Below are 15,970 nucleotides of genomic sequence, written 5' to 3' on the forward strand. Positions count from 1 at the left end.
ACGCAAAACTCCCTGGAAAAGCTGAGTTTCAAAAGTTCCTAAATCGAGGAAAGAAAATCTCCTTTAAGCTTCCAGAGTCCACGTCTTTGGTTCGAGCTTCAGGATTTACTAAGCAACAAAGTAGTAGTTTTTTCAAATCCTTTGAGAAACAGCTTGAAGCAACAATCTAGATCTAGCTAATACGTTTAACATGGATCAATCTTGGATCAAGTTGTCGAGAGTAACAGTTTAAAAAAATAAAAGACCACTTACAACAAGAACGACTGTCATCTATCGGCCACTGTTGTCCAAAACTTTTCTCCGTTCGAGGATAAAGATTGTGACCATACCACGCTCCATACAATGTATTTTATCTGGTCATACACGCTTTTTATTTTATCTGCAATCATATTTCCATTTTTCGGTGAATAGTGTCATCCAAAATGCAATTGTAAAAATTTCTCTATGCCTTTATAAGCGCCAAATGAAATCTATATAGAATGTTTAATTCAAAATCTCACAACCATAATTTTTATTTGTTGAGATTTTGTTACGAGATAAATTATTGGGTCCAAGCAAATGAGATTTCCAGGGCTAGACTGGGGGCCAAGTCTACAAGGTTTCCGGCGAAGTTATGGGTATTGGGTTGGGTCATAGCCTCATAGGTCTACAAACTCTACATACTGGGAAGTGGAATAGGAATAGGCATAGGCCGAGCAGCCTAGATTAACTTGGTAACTAGAACCTGAGAAGCGCAATAAGTATAGTTAAGATTTAGCGCTGAATAGAATAGATGGGGCTATATCTAGGCGGCATAGGCCTATTACTGTTACCATGTAGCCTACCGCCCTAACCTGCTTTATAAGTGGTAGTCTATAGGCCTTTTCCAGTTACCAATATATAGGCCTATAGGCTACTCGGATCTTATTTACTTTTGCATCCCCATATCACTGTATCAGGATCGAGTATTGAGGAATTATTAGGTAATATTTCTTTTCGGGTCCAGTCGCAGAAGGGCACAACCACAGGATGCCTTTGCATACTAGGCCTAGACCCCATACCCCAGCTACTCAAATTGTGACATCATCTGGTAGTGCACTTCTGCACTAAACCCCATGCCCTGACTGCCTGTAGAAAAGTGGGCTTTCAGTGCGCCATTAAGGTGCTGAGGTTAGTGAAATAAATACACCAATCAATCTAATGCCAAAATTCCTGCCACGCGCCAATTGTCATCTACAAACATACCATGTAGACCAGTATGCCTAGTATAGAATATGTAGTACATCGGTGATTGATGATTTTATGCCGATAAATTTGCACTTGAGCTAATTTTCTGCAGCAGATTTGTTGTACTTAAACTTTCCAGTTGGGGAAGTCTAAGAGCAGCAGAGAAAGAATACTGTGGAGTGTTTTATGACACCAAACTCATTTTTATAATAAAACTGAAAAACAGAGCTGATAAAAACGTTTTACGCAATTTGTACGTCTGGTCAAGCCAATTGTAGTCTAATTTGTGTTGATGATGATTTCATGCCACAAATATCTGGTGTTACTTTCAAAATTTTTATTTTAAACCAAGTAGCAGCCTAGTAAGGAAAGATTCTGGGTTTCTTTTTAACACTCGCACATGAAGCCCTGACTCCTAAATGAAGAGTTATAAATGAGAAAATGTTATTCCTCAATGCTTAATCCTGGTATGGGAGTTCAGAAATTAAGAAGACTCATTTTTTGATTGGCCTTGCTTTCGTGTTTTATAAGTAGGGCAATTATTTTTTGACCTAAAAAACTAAAAATTTTGACCTAAAAATTGAAAATTTTGACAAATTTTGACATTAAAAAACTTTTTTTTGACAAATTTTGACATATGAAGAATTCAAGTAGTTAAATTACGCTTTATTGTACAAAACGTTAAAATTTATTGTAGTACAACGAGAGATACTTTTCTACATTTAAAAAAAAACAAGACCCTGGTTATTCTCGAATAAAATTGCTGACTAAATAGTTAAGTTGAAAAACAGGGTAAGGAAGTAGACACACATAGAAATAGGACAGAATACAAAATAAGTGGCAACGTTGGAGCCAAATATGGCTGTAGGCTAATCTAACTAAAACGAAAGAATGTGCAAAAGTCTAACAGAAGGGCAAAATCTGAACACGGACCTAGCCTATTCTGAAAATGGAAATGAGCTAATTACAAATCACTGCCAAAACACTGCAGCTAAGACACAACAAAAACTGTTCAATACATTTGTCTAAACTAAAGATACATCAAGTATCTAAAGCAAAACCGAAACAAGAGCTGCACCTAACCTACAGCTGCCGCAAAATGACTTAGGACCTAGCAAAAATTTTACACGTTTTGAGATGTGTTGAGCATCACACCATATCAACCTAACTATTTAACTTAATGGTTTATGATTCACAATACGTAGACAATGGGCCATTTACAACAGTATAAAGTAGGCTACAAGGTGTAAAATGTTAAATGAAAAGTTCACTGACAGTGCAACCTCTACGAAACCACGGCAATGCAGTTTGTAAAAAATTTTGACTTTGTAAACAATTTTGACATATTTTGACCTAACGCTAAAAATTTGACCAAATTTTGACTTTTTTTGACAAGTCAAAAAATAATTGCCCTACTTATAAGGTATTAATGGCCCCTTACTAAATCTGGTGAACAGCACCAAAATTGGGCAGGACTACACCTTAAAACGTTAAAAAAGGAATTACAAGTAACTAACTTGATGCCTGATAACGAGCATAAAATTTTTTTATCAATTTTAAGTTATGCACAAACATTGCTTAGCCTCAAAAGATAAAGGTTTTAATATAATATTATATTTATATATCTTGTTGTAATTTTTTTGTGGAGCAAGCTGATTTGCTGTAAGACTTAATAATGTTAAAAAGCCTGACTTTATTACATTATGCATGATGTAGATCTCATGTAATAAACTTATGGATGCATACATAAAGCATGTCATCAATATATACTTTTGGTGTATGATTTTTGCGACTTATAAATAAGCTAATGTTATCCATGTTTTTGAGTGCTTAAAATGACATTTGATATATCTATGATCTTTTTAGGCTTCATCATAATTATATATCTATATGTTATGTTGTGTTGAATTATAACTAAAATGCACGTGGAAAAGTGAATACGTGGTGTGTGCATTGTTAATAAGCGTACAATGCCGGAAGAAACAAAAATTGTTTATTATATCGGGGACGAACAAACACCTTATGTCATAAAAGTCAATATATCTCCAGAAGTTGTGACACTTGGTGATTTTAAAGCGGCAGTCAAGAAACCTAACTACAAGTTCTTTTTTCGTTCCAAAGACCAAGATTTTGGGTGCGTACAAAGATATCTTTAAACAGAAATATTTAAAACCGTGCATTATAAGTTTTATTGCTGTATATGCTTTTGTTATTGACTTTTGAGCCGTATGGATAATTGCTATTCAGGAAAGTTTGTGTAATGAAGCATCTCATAATCAAAAACCAAACTCCACCAAATTCTTTATATTACTAAAATCTTTTTGTATCGTACTGATATATACGTTTGTGCAATAAACTGCTTGTACAACAACATATGTACAAACTGTAATTTACACAATTAAGTAAATTGCTGCTACGGTCATTTATGATGGGTGTATAGTTTAGTTTAAACATTAAAGTTAATAAAGCCTTGATCATCAACATTTTTACAGAGTTGTAAAAGAAGAAATCACTAACGATGATAGTCGTTTACCACTGTGTGAAAATCGGATTGTTGCTTGGGTAAACACATCAAGTTATTGTTATGTACCATATCAAAATATTGTATGTGTATTATCCACACACTATATATAGCCTATATTTGGCTGTATATATATATAAGTTATATAGCATCAGCATGGAGGAAGCAATAATTTTCAATTGCTTCCTGAATGCTTTTGTATTTCGGTGTTGCATGTCTCACTGTATAAAATATATTAATTTGCTTTTTTTGCAATAGCTTGTAGCACCTGACGTAGGTGAAACATCACAGCCATCGGTTCCTAACAATAACAGCAATTTAGGCCCACCGCAACGACCAGAGCCTTTTCAGTGAGTTTAATTATAAATCTATTTGCTGCTTGTAATTTTGTCATTGTTCTAATGTGAAAACATACCCAATATGATATTATGTAAAGAAATTGCTTGTATGTTGTGTGATAGGTACAGTATTGTTCGAATTACTTGAAATTTAGTAACCTGCTAATTTTGGTTTATTTTATGCAGCGTTTCAGTTAAATGTAACAATATACTGTATATATATATATACAACTTCTATATACAGTATAATTAGTAAATTATTTATGAAGTGTGTTACCATCATCATTTATTTGTCTAAAGGCGAAACGGCAGCAGAATAAACGATGATACAGCATCAACCATATCTGGATCAACTATTTCTAGTCACAGGGGAGGTAATGCAACTGCAAAAGTAGGCCTATCTCCTGGACTGAAGTTAGGTTAATCAAAAACTGAATTTGAATTTATTCATTCATTGTGCAATGCAGGTCGAATGCATCGGAATCGTCTCATGTACAATGACTATGGGAGCCAGTCCACTCTTGTTAGTAGTGAATTTGATACGACATCGTGGGACTCCAGAGATGATATGAGCGAGTTAGTATTTATAGTTAAAAGTTATTTCAATATCATTTTCTTTTGGTTTATGTTAAGGGTATTTTACTATGACGGTTAAACTTTAGTGCATCCTGTACAGTTGCGTTATCCTGCCATGCAACACGTTTGAATACTGGATTTTAAATCTTTAGATTCATGTTTTAATGCATGAATGCAGTAATGTATGCTTCCCAGGATTATCTCCCACTCGAAATAAAAGTGTAATAATATTTAAGGCAAGCCTTAACATGCTACAATAATTTTGATGTGATCATATCTTCGTTGTCTTAGTCTATTACCGCTGTTGTGAGCAGAGATTTTTTGTGCACATTTGCTTTCAATGTAAAACCGAGTTGCAGTTTGAATGGTGTTACTTGTCATGTAGTACGTTTTCTGAAATGACGGTTTCATCAAGACACAAGCTAAGGCAGAAGCAGCGTCGCTACAAAAAGAAAAGACCAAGGCCTGGATCAGACACTGTAAGTAAAAATTAAAGTGAATATTGCTTTTCTACACCATACTACAAGTCTGCACTTGAAACAAAGTGGGAGAATTCAAGTATATAGCTGTGTAATTGGATTGTGTCAACTGTCAAGTCATTTTTTCAGTTTATTTATAACAGTCTGATAATTATTTTTGTATGCCAGACCTCAACATATTCCAGCAGTATCACAGACTCATCCATGTCACTTAACATACTTTCAGTAACTTTAAATATGGGTAAGTTATATTTTGCAGTAGATACTTTTACAAGTACAGGTAGTTGTAACCAGTGGTGGGATTCAGCCTGTTTGCACCGGTTCATGCGAACCGGTTCTTGGAATTTTAAGGACTTCTGTGGGCCGGTTGTTAAGAAGCGTATGTATAGGCCTATGTGTATATCGGCCCCGGGTCAATATGGCATGCTGCCAGTGAGAGAACCGGTTGTTAGAATATTTGAATCCCACCACTGGTTGTAACTATATACTATATACAGTATTTAATATTCCTAGCTAATGTTTTAAAGATCTTTGTTACCATTACATGTAATGTGGGTTGCTTCAATCTTATTGACCAAATATTTTTTCTTTAATTTTTTACAACTTTAGAGAAATACAATTTTCTTGGAATTAGCATCGTTGGCCAGACCAATGAAAAAGGGGATGGTGGAATTTACATTGGTTCTATCATGAAAGGGTAAGTTTTAAAACATAAAACCGTTTGCTATGTTTAAATTGTGTCTGGAGAGACAGTAAAGCTCTCCTCATTTAAACTTACTGACTTATACACCTTTCCATTTTGCTCTGGTTGGACAAAAATAGGAGTTACTAGTATGAATAGGTTAGTTCATAAATCTTAACTACATAAGTGACAGCAGCATACAATGGCCATGTTGTTGGAATAGGGGGTCATAGTTTTCTGGCTCATTAAATTTGATGTCAGTCAGTGTGCGAATACTATATGATTGATTTTTGGTATCATTGGAAAGCTTTCTTGGGAGGAATTTAAATTTGTTTACTTCTTTAGCTTATACCGACAATTGATCACTCTGTTAATCATTAACTGAATTATGATCGAATGATATTGTCGGTTTTTAAGCTTTCCTGTAAGATTTCATTTGTATTATTAATCATCTATTCCTAATTTCAGTCATTTTACAAACTTGGAAGGTACAAACTTCTTGAACCAAATGGTGTAGAAAACTAAAAAAGAAATGTATCTTTATGATTACTTTGCCCTCAAGGCATTTATCAGGGTTTAATAAAACTATTGATTATACTAATGCCTAAACTACTTAGCTTGGCAGCTAATACTAATCTGATATTATATACAAACACAAAATGCATCCTATGGTGCACATTAAGTAGTGATAGTGTCAAAACGATAACATAGTATATAACAATTATTATAATATGCTGAATCACTTGAATTCAAAATAATTCATGGTCAGAATTTCTATTGTTAATATTTTGTTTTTCTGCTTAATTTATTTTTGTAAAGATATCGCATTGACTTTAAACTATATTCTTGACACAGTGGAGCTGTAGCAGCAAATGGTCGTGTAGATCCTGGAGATATGCTACTGCAAGTCAACGATGTTAACTTTGAAAATATGTCTAATGAAGATGCCGTAAGGGTGCTTCGCGAGATTGTTCACAAGCCAGGGTTGGAAATGCTTGCTTGTCTTTTTTATTCGATACTGTGTAATGGTGTCAGTTTCAAGAGAAAGAACTTGTTTGTTCTAATTTGATCCAATACTTTTCAGATCAATAACTTTAACAGTTGCCAAATGTTGGGACCCCAATCCTGAAAGCAGTTACTTCACCATACCTAAGGACGAACCAGTACGACCTATTGATCCTGCTGCTTGGGCCAGTCACATTGTGGCTGTACAAGGTAACAATTTTGGTCAAGTTCTAGTCATTGTTATGTTGCATACATATAAACTAAAGTATATATGTTTACGCTTTTGAGCACAAATCACTGTGTATCTGCAGTTGGAATCATGCATGTTGTACAGATACATGTTTATGTTGATTTTTTGTGTGTATGTTTGCTTTGATTGTTTGAGAGTTGGAACTATTTGTGTAAGGTACACATTGTGTATCTTCATGTGTAAAGCCTAAATATGTGTCTTAGTTTTTACATTAATGTTGTGCTGTAACTGTTCGACTAGCAGTTGCACAAACCACACTAATATTTATTATGCAGTTTGCCGTTTTAAAGGTAGGCAGTTCCATAAGAATGAAGTTTAGCTAAGTCATAGAAGAAATTTAAGTAGTTATAGTGAGCCATTACAGTTACGTTCATAATAATTTGCAGTATATGTTAACACTTAACAAGGGAATATTACTTCCAACTTATACTAAAACTGATACATGTATTTTTTAGTTTAGTGAATAGTAAAAACCTATAGTTCTGTATATAAGCCATCAAAGAGTTAGCATTTTAATATAAGTTGAAAATAAAATATGAGGTGAAAATGAAGTATATACTTTATCTTTCAATTCGCAAAGAATTTGTGTTGTGGTTAAAAGCACTTGGTCTGGTTAAGAAAAAGTGGAATGTCAAGCAATGCGTCAATTCCAAGATTCATGGTTGTACTTAACTGAATTTCGTTCCAAGGCTAATTTTTGCAAACATTTATTGGAAGTTGTTGTGCTTTTATCTCGATTTCATACTAAATATACTTGTTACAGGTAATTTTCCAGGCACGACTCCTCCCTACACAACACAGGAAACTAGTTCAGATACACTTGCCAGCTCTTTGCCTGAATCAGAACGTAAGTGCCATTTTCTCCATGCTAACTGATGGCGAATCTTTTAAATTTTGAAGCTTTAGGAAATATTTTGAATCTAGGCCAGTTATGTTCAACTGAGATGCCCTACTGGACAAAAACTGATGTCGCTTTTTCAATGATGGCCGTACATTAAACATTTTTCTTTGCTTTGTGTATGCTGATAAAAAAGTTTTGACAAATCAAGACAACAAAACATTCTACTGTAAGATTAGATCTGTGGATTCTGATCAATTTCCACCAGTCAACGGTTTTTCAACAACTGTTTGCTACTTATCATAATTAAGACTATTTATCATTACGTCGTGCATGTGAGACAGTAAAAACCTTTAAATGGACGGCATGAAACCCTCAAGCTCAGGCATGGTTGGACATAGCTAACCTAGACAGAAGTATACAAATAACAATACCGGCAGTTAACTAGTTGTGATTTGTTTCTGAGTTAAATTTTCATTCTCTTAAGATTCCCTTCGCTTGAATTGATCTTTAACTTGAATCTACGCAGTGTTAATTGTTTTTACTTTTGAAAGGTTATGACATGCCACTTTCAGTACACAGCGATATGGCTGCCGTTGTGAAAATACTTAAAATGCCGGACAGTGGCTTGGATGTTAAGACAAGAATGTGGCTGAAAATAACCATTCCAAATGCATTTATCGGTATAAATTTCTTTGTATTTGGTGCATCAGACTTATATTAAGTATATAATAATTTTGTAGCATTTGTACCTAAAAATGGTTTAGTGCTACGCTACATTATGTATAATAAATTAATTACTCTTAAAAACCCTCGCGTTTGATGATATAATTATTGTGGTTTATGTTAGCTGCGCACAATACATGCATTGAAAGTTAATGTTTGTCATTAAGCACTCGTTACAACATTAATCCAGGTTCTGATCTCGTTGACTGGCTCACACAAAAGGTGGAAGGACTCAGCGAGCGGCGAGATGCTAGAAAATATGCCTCAAGTTTACTGAAAATGGGTTATATCCGACATACAGTTAACAAAATTACCTTCTCTGAACAATGTTACTACGTTTTTGGAGATTACAATGGACATGGTATGCATAAAGGTAATTTCCGTATGCACTGTATGTGCAGGATAGGTACTGCACCAGAAAAGCTTTACTTTGAATAATAAAAATTCTTTGTGCCTGGCTTAATTTCGTGAAGGTAAATTCACTTTATTATTGTACTAGACATGGCAACTTTATCGCTTGGAGATTCAAACAGTGATCGGGACTCTGATACCCTTGGACCACTTCCAACGCACCCAGGAATGATGTCAACATGGGGCATGCCCCCGCAGCATCCGATGGCCCAATCAAATCATGGATATCCCTCCTACTCGCAGTACAGCACTTACCAACAGTCTCCCCAGTTGAGTGTGGGTCCTCGTCTTGATGGTGTGACTAATAACGGCATGGCAAATATGGCCATGGAATATCCACCACCGCCGTCTTATTCTGGGATAGGACATCATAGTGATGCTGAGAGTAAGTATTCACCTTCCGTATATATACTAATTATTATTATTGGTTTTGCTTTGTGACCAGCTGTGACTGTGAATTCATAAATATTTATGTAAACTTATTGTTTGGAGGACTCTCGCGAGTGTTGTTATGCCCATTTTAGAACAGTTTTCCATAATTTAGTTGAACTTCATCAGATTATTGAATTTGCTTAGAACTTTATGTTGTGGAATAACAGATTGTGATTTTGATTTGGCTTAATGCTGGGAGTTTTCCTTTTATAAGTGGCATTTTTATGAGGTGTAATTTTGAAATGGCAACAAGTTTTTAGTTTACATATTTGTATATTTGCAGTATATCGTTACAACTTGCAGATTGGAATAACTTTAACCATTTTTAGCTTTGAGCATTCACAGTGCAAATGGTCTAAAACATCGAGTGCACAGTAATTCATCGTTGTCACGGCAACACCTGGCCACTTTCGGTGGAAGTGGAAGCGGAGGTGGATCAGGCAGCGACCAGGCAAGTGAGAGCCGCTACAGCTGCAGAAGTGGCAGATCTGGAGCCGGATCATCGGGAGACAAACGATCCCGATCCGGAAGTGAAAGAGGTGGAGATGTCAATAATTCCCAGGTAATATTAGTAATTAGAACACAATATTTCTTTTAAATTATTTCAATGGTACATATTATGTGTGACCCTTCTGCGGTATTTCCTGATATCTGGTTCATGCAAACCAGTAAGTAAAATTTCATCAGTGCACTGCTACATGGGAACATCGCTTGTGAATATTAACATTTTTAACTATAAAATATCACTGTGGTTTACTTCATGTTTTTTTTTTGAAGTCATGACATAAATTTAAGACTTCACATACTTAACGCTTACAGCCAAATAAAGTGTTTGAAGCTGTTAGTATGTTTTGCTGAGTGGTAGTGTTCGTTTACAACTGGCTAGAATTGAGGTCTGTGAGCCAAATTTCAATAAATCTTTTGCTTTCACTTACACCTTACCAATGTAGCAAACTTTTTCCATCCTACTGTGGCATTGCTGTTTTAGTTTGTACTAACTCAGTGGCAGGCAAACTATGGTCAATGTTGTTTTTAAAGCTTTTGTTACGTTTACTAAATGTTAAACCAATAAATTTTGGTAGTGCTGTTTTGTCAATGTCAGGTTTGCCCATCACTGCACTAACCAAAATGTAGTTGACTTTTCTGTAACAATGAGTAACCAGCTAAGTACGCATGCTGTAGTTGGGTTTGTTAGAAAGCTTTAAAGGTAATTCTGAAGGAGGAGGTAAATTTAGTTAACATTGCTTCTCTCACAGAGCATCTGACTCAGCCACATATATATACAATTTGCACTACTGTATATGGTACACTCCGCTTGTTATGACCACCTTAGGTCCCGACCATTTTGGTTATAATATTCGAATGGTCACAGTAACCAAAACTGCTACAGTACCGCTTAACAACACTAGGATCGATAAATTTAGACACAAAATGACAATAAACATTGAATTCATCATTTAATTCGATTACATTAAACAGCAACATTGACATGAACGTCAGTAGGTGAATTGAGAATAGACATGGCACTATTGTCACTGTCACGTAACTCATAACTGACACGAAAATTTGATAAAAATAAGCTGAAAAAGATTTAAAAAGTGGTCATACTATTCGAAGATCGGTCATGGTAAATGGAAAATTATATATGGCAAAATTCGGAAATGTTCCAAAATGGCCATATAAAGCGGGTGGTCATATTAAGTGGATTCTACAATATGTTTAATGATTATCTGCTGATTATTGGAACACTCTTCAACTGCTTTTATTGTTCAATACGTGTTAGGGCAAAAGAAATTTCTCTTGAACTATTTTTTTCGATTGAGTTGTAGGTTGATTTTGAAAACTAACAAATGGGTTGTAAGATAATACTACAATTGCCACTAGGCATATTAACATTAAATAATTTGTATGAAGCTGATGGTTGTGGGTTTACAAAACTTAGGCAAAAATAAGTTTGTGTATTGCACCAGTTGTACCTTGTATATGATGTGGGTTGTAAATAATACCCTACAGTAGTAAACATACCAAGAACATAAAAAAGTAAATATCATCCAAATTTATAAATTTGTGGCCTTTTGGAAAGTAATACTGCATATTCTTACAACACTTCAAATGTTTCTCTAGGCTCAATCAGCCAACAAATTTCACATTACTAGAACCGTTCCGTAAGAAGTCATTATGAAATGGTAATTTTAAATGAAGTAGTGAAGTTTAGATTTTGCTCTAATTCTGAGATGATGTATATAGTCTTCTTTCATTTTCCGTCATGATGTGTTTTGGACAGCGCTGTGTATATATATATGTGTGTGTGTGTGTGTGTTAAGTATTTTTTGTTTACGTAATACACTAGTATATACATTCCAGAAACAGTACTTAACAGAAAAACATTGTTTAAATGATTCAAAAAATTGCTGCAGGCTGCAGAAATTTCTGAACCAAGGACCAAAATTTAATGACATCGTTAAACAACATTTTGTCTAGAGCAGCTATGTTCAACCGGAGAGCTAAAATGGCATAATTTCTGAGGGGGCTGTATTGAATAACTTATTATATACTTTATTAAATTCAACCGAAAGTATAAGTGAAAAAAATCATTGCTACTAATTTAACCAATTTTAAGTTATGCAATACTTAAACACATGGTTGTAGTGACCTGCTTGCCACTACAACTCAAACGCAAACTATGAGCATATAAAAGTTGAAAGCTCATAACTTCTATATAAGTAATTTGGTCACATCTCTTGGATATTACAAATGGCGGGCATGTACAATTGCTATATTGTTCTAGGTAAACATGATTTGTTTCGGCCATTTTCCACTAGCCGAAGTGTTCTAAACAACTGTTTGCTGCATTTTAAACTAAAGATTAGTGGTTATTACTGGGCATACATAACACAAAAAGCATTTGAGTAGTCAATGGTAACATCATAAAACGATTTCAAGGTTTTGTGAAGCAAACACTGCATTAGTTAATTTTATTTTAAAGAAAGTTTTAAAATGCTGTTTTTTGCCCCTGACTGAACAATGAAAATCTCTAACTGGGCTGCAGCTTGAACATAGCTGATCGAAAGTCTACTTTAGGCTTTTGAAGAAAAAATGTTCAAACTTCCATTTTGCAACCATCAACGTTTAAAATTTACAAAGCATTAAGCACTTGATATATAAGACAACTTTAGATTAATTTCTATGCCTCCACCTACAGCTAACATAGGCCTGCTTACTTACAAGGTACGAGCCAGATGACAGTATAGTGTGTTAAGTCATCATTCCACTGTGTTTTTAGTCAGACTGTATTTGTTAACTTGTTCATTTAACTATTCAACTCAATTTTGATAGCAAAGTTTTGCAGCTGATCAAGTGTATGGTATACTTGCTTAAAATAAGTGTCACCATTTCACAGCCATTGTCCCCACTTTTAAGGTTATGATTTTTAATGATTCAACTTTCTTGTAGGATTGTTGTTGTACATCAAAACTTGAGTCATACTCGTACATATTATGAAATTTACGACTTGTGACACAAGACTTGACTTGTTGCCCATTGCTAAAATATTTTATAAATATACATTACAGTGTTAAATTTTTAATAATTTATTCAGATTTTGTTTTTCTCCAACATCTTTTGCATGTATTGTAATATTTTAATGGTAATGCAGTGTTTCTCAATCCATGAGTCACGATCACGACCCAAATATTGGTCATTGGGATTGTGCTGATTGATCGCAATTTCCATTTTATCCAATAAAAAGCCACATTTGTTATAATAGCTTAAGTAGCGATATTTAACCTAATTTTTTTGGATCAAACATCATTGCCAAACTGTCTTACTCATCTATTTCGGGTCCGGAAAAACTTTGGTTGAGAAACGCTGCATAAAGAACTGGTTACAACAGTTACTCATGACTATGTTTTTTCTGGGTAAACACCATTATTGACCACAGTGTATTTGATTTTTACAAGGCTTTAACGTGACAGAGGAAGCACATCAGGTAATTGAAAAGCATGCTTTCACCTTGTTGCAATTATGTGCTTACTTCAATGTAAACATCAGCCAATTTGCTTCAAAAGATTCTTGTAAACAAGCTGGCCAATGCAACATTGCCCAGTCAGTCACGCTTGAGTCTTGAGTCATTAGTTTTGTTTGATGCTTTAAAGTTTAAACAATCCTTGCTATGTTGGAATTTGGTTGCAGCTTTTAAACGATGGAAGCTAATAAAGTTGTGCTGAAGTTTCACTCTAAATCATAATACAGTAGTTTCTTAAAACACTTTAAAATTGGTGACCTTCCCAATATAGACATTGCTAGAGTCTCTGCAAAGCATTTAAACTTGTTTGGTTAAATGCTCGCAATTGTGGTGATTGATTAATAGATGGCTAGTTGATTGAATAATTTGTTTGTTGACAGAAATTTTACTGCATACTTGCTTGTTAAGATGCTTGTAGTCATTAGCTGTTCGACTGTAATCGTATGTGCAAGCTATCTGTGCTAATTTCTTAAATGACCTAAATCGATCTTTTATTCGACATGCATGTGCTTGTTATGATCTGTAACGATTAACTTTAAAATGATCCATATTTCAAAAAATGATTTTATTGGGCTATCATTAATTCCTTAAAATACCGACATTCAATCACTGTTTTTTGCTTTACAATTATGAACAAACTGCTGTACTATTAGTCTACAACATGAAAGTTAGCTTGAGAAGCCCACACAACTTCACAATTTTTACATAGCAGTTGTAATTTGTAACTTAGTGATAACTGTTTTATAACCCTGTGTTACTATAATTAACCTATTTTTTATCTTTAGCTTAACGTAAATAGGGGGGTGCCGTTTGAGGGGCCGTTGCCCCCTGCCCCACAGTCTTCTCATATGTCAACAATTGAGAGACCTCACTCAAGATCAAACTACGGACGCCCACTCAATGCTGTGCCTCAAGATCTAAGCAACAGTCGCCAGTCTTTCCAGAAAGCAATGGGAAATCCGTGTGATTACTTCGTAGGTGTCATGTGACCTGTGTATGATCAGGCTGTTCGCGTCGCATCACATGACCTCGCTATAAATCAGAATTACAGCCGGTTATTGTTAACGCAGCGCCAAGGAAGAAATGCTCAGCTTTGCCCATCATTTAACGGTGTTTATATCAGTATTTAAATCGTTTTAATTTGCTCTTGACGTCGTCTTCGTGAAATCTGGCATTTTAAAGAAAGACTGCCATTCTGTAAAGCAGGCGCGCTGTGCTGCATAAATTTTCCATACCATAGTCGTGTTGCAGAAATCTAGTAACAACGCGATTGTTCTCACATCGAATGCATGTTGAACTCCAGTTATTGTATTTGTAAAGTTGCAATTTTTCATAGTTTAATGGATGTTTCTACTCACATTCGCTCAAAATGTTACGCTTTTTCCATGTTGAAAGTCAATTTTACAATTTTTAAGAACGGGTTACCACAACTGTCCTCACTAAACTGTTTTAGCCTGCAACATTGTCCTGACCTTACACATCTTTGATGCAGTTATTAATTCGCTGTACCCGTCTAAAATATATGCCGACCGGCGCATCTTTGCTCCTCTCGTATTTTAAGATTTTACTCAACCTTGTCCGCAGATGCTTGTTGCTTTATTTTATCTACCGACGTCACGATGGAGTATTATTTTTGTGTTATGTTTCTTCTAAAAGATTTTAGGTTTCTCTTCAATAAATTGAACGTTAAAAACTGTGCCAGTATTACATTTCTAATTGACGATCAAATCCATAGCTATTTTTTCTAGTTGCAAAGTTGTCAATAATGTTTTGGAAACCACCGCTTACTACAGTTTGTTAAAATTCTCCTGAAATTATTGACGATATTTATGAGATGTGTTGACCAAAACTACCGTGTTACTTCTCCGAAATCCCAAACTCTTCTTTCCTTTTGGCATGATGTCGTATTTGCCTGGCTACAGGTTATGCCATTTTTACCTATTTTAGATGATCTTAGAACCTGGTCATACTAGCATTGTGTGTTCTGCGTTAATGGTTCTTTGTGTTTTACATAACTATCTTTTCCGCTCCCTTCTATGGGCAGAGTGTGCAGCTAACAGTCAAATTTTTTAATAAAAGCACGTTAACCACACTGGAATTTTCATTCACTTGTTTTTCATTCAGGTGAGCTACAGGCCTCTAGCCGAAACTAGACTGTTGTATTACAACGGCAATGCTGCAACCATGCGTGGGAAATTGTGTTTGGCCGCCAGTATATTATACAGCCTTTTGCCTTACGTTGTTTTCGTTTAGACTCCTTTAATGAATAAGTCAAACGTCTTACTTCAGAACACGATGGTCAAACCCCATCAGGCAAATAGAAGACCATCGATAGCGTTTTAATAACATCTTTCATTATGTGGTTGCAACTTATATTAAACAAATGTTGCAGCAACATACCAATTGTAGTTTTTGGTTAGTCACCGGTAAACTTCCGCATTGCGTTGCCAATTTTTTTTTCGCCATCTTCCGTTTTCATCAG

General features: G+C 35.0%; 1 protein-coding gene across 5 annotated transcripts; it reads left to right on the top strand.

Moving 5' to 3' along the window:
* The first annotated feature begins 3,076 nt into the window (after window positions 1-3,076).
* Window positions 3,077-15,580, top strand: LOC143448975 (segment polarity protein dishevelled homolog DVL-3-like). Of its 5 annotated transcripts, XM_076948962.1 has the most exons (18): window positions 3,077-3,340; window positions 3,699-3,768; window positions 3,986-4,077; window positions 4,366-4,439; window positions 4,533-4,641; window positions 5,027-5,120; window positions 5,289-5,361; window positions 5,730-5,817; window positions 6,658-6,786; window positions 6,887-7,017; window positions 7,821-7,904; window positions 8,450-8,578; window positions 8,812-8,994; window positions 9,121-9,417; window positions 9,794-10,026; window positions 11,589-11,650; window positions 13,424-13,452; window positions 14,274-14,329. In XM_076948962.1, exons 1-16 carry the CDS (start codon window positions 3,177-3,179, stop codon window positions 11,631-11,633), a joined length of 1,995 nt encoding a protein of 664 aa, XP_076805077.1. In that variant the 5' UTR covers window positions 3,077-3,176; the 3' UTR covers window positions 11,634-11,650; window positions 13,424-13,452; window positions 14,274-14,329. The 5 variants fall into 5 exon arrangements, with proteins under 5 accessions (XP_076805077.1, XP_076805076.1, XP_076805079.1 ...); XM_076948961.1 differs by having other exon boundaries at window positions 13,424-14,415; XM_076948964.1 differs by lacking the exon at window positions 11,589-11,650 and having other exon boundaries at window positions 14,274-14,414.
* The last annotated feature ends 390 nt before the right edge of the window (window positions 15,581-15,970 follow it).

The sequence above is a fragment of the Clavelina lepadiformis genome, chromosome 3 (assembly GCF_947623445.1).
Source record: "Clavelina lepadiformis chromosome 3, kaClaLepa1.1, whole genome shotgun sequence".
In the NCBI taxonomy this organism is placed as follows: domain Eukaryota; kingdom Metazoa; phylum Chordata; class Ascidiacea; order Aplousobranchia; family Clavelinidae; genus Clavelina; species Clavelina lepadiformis.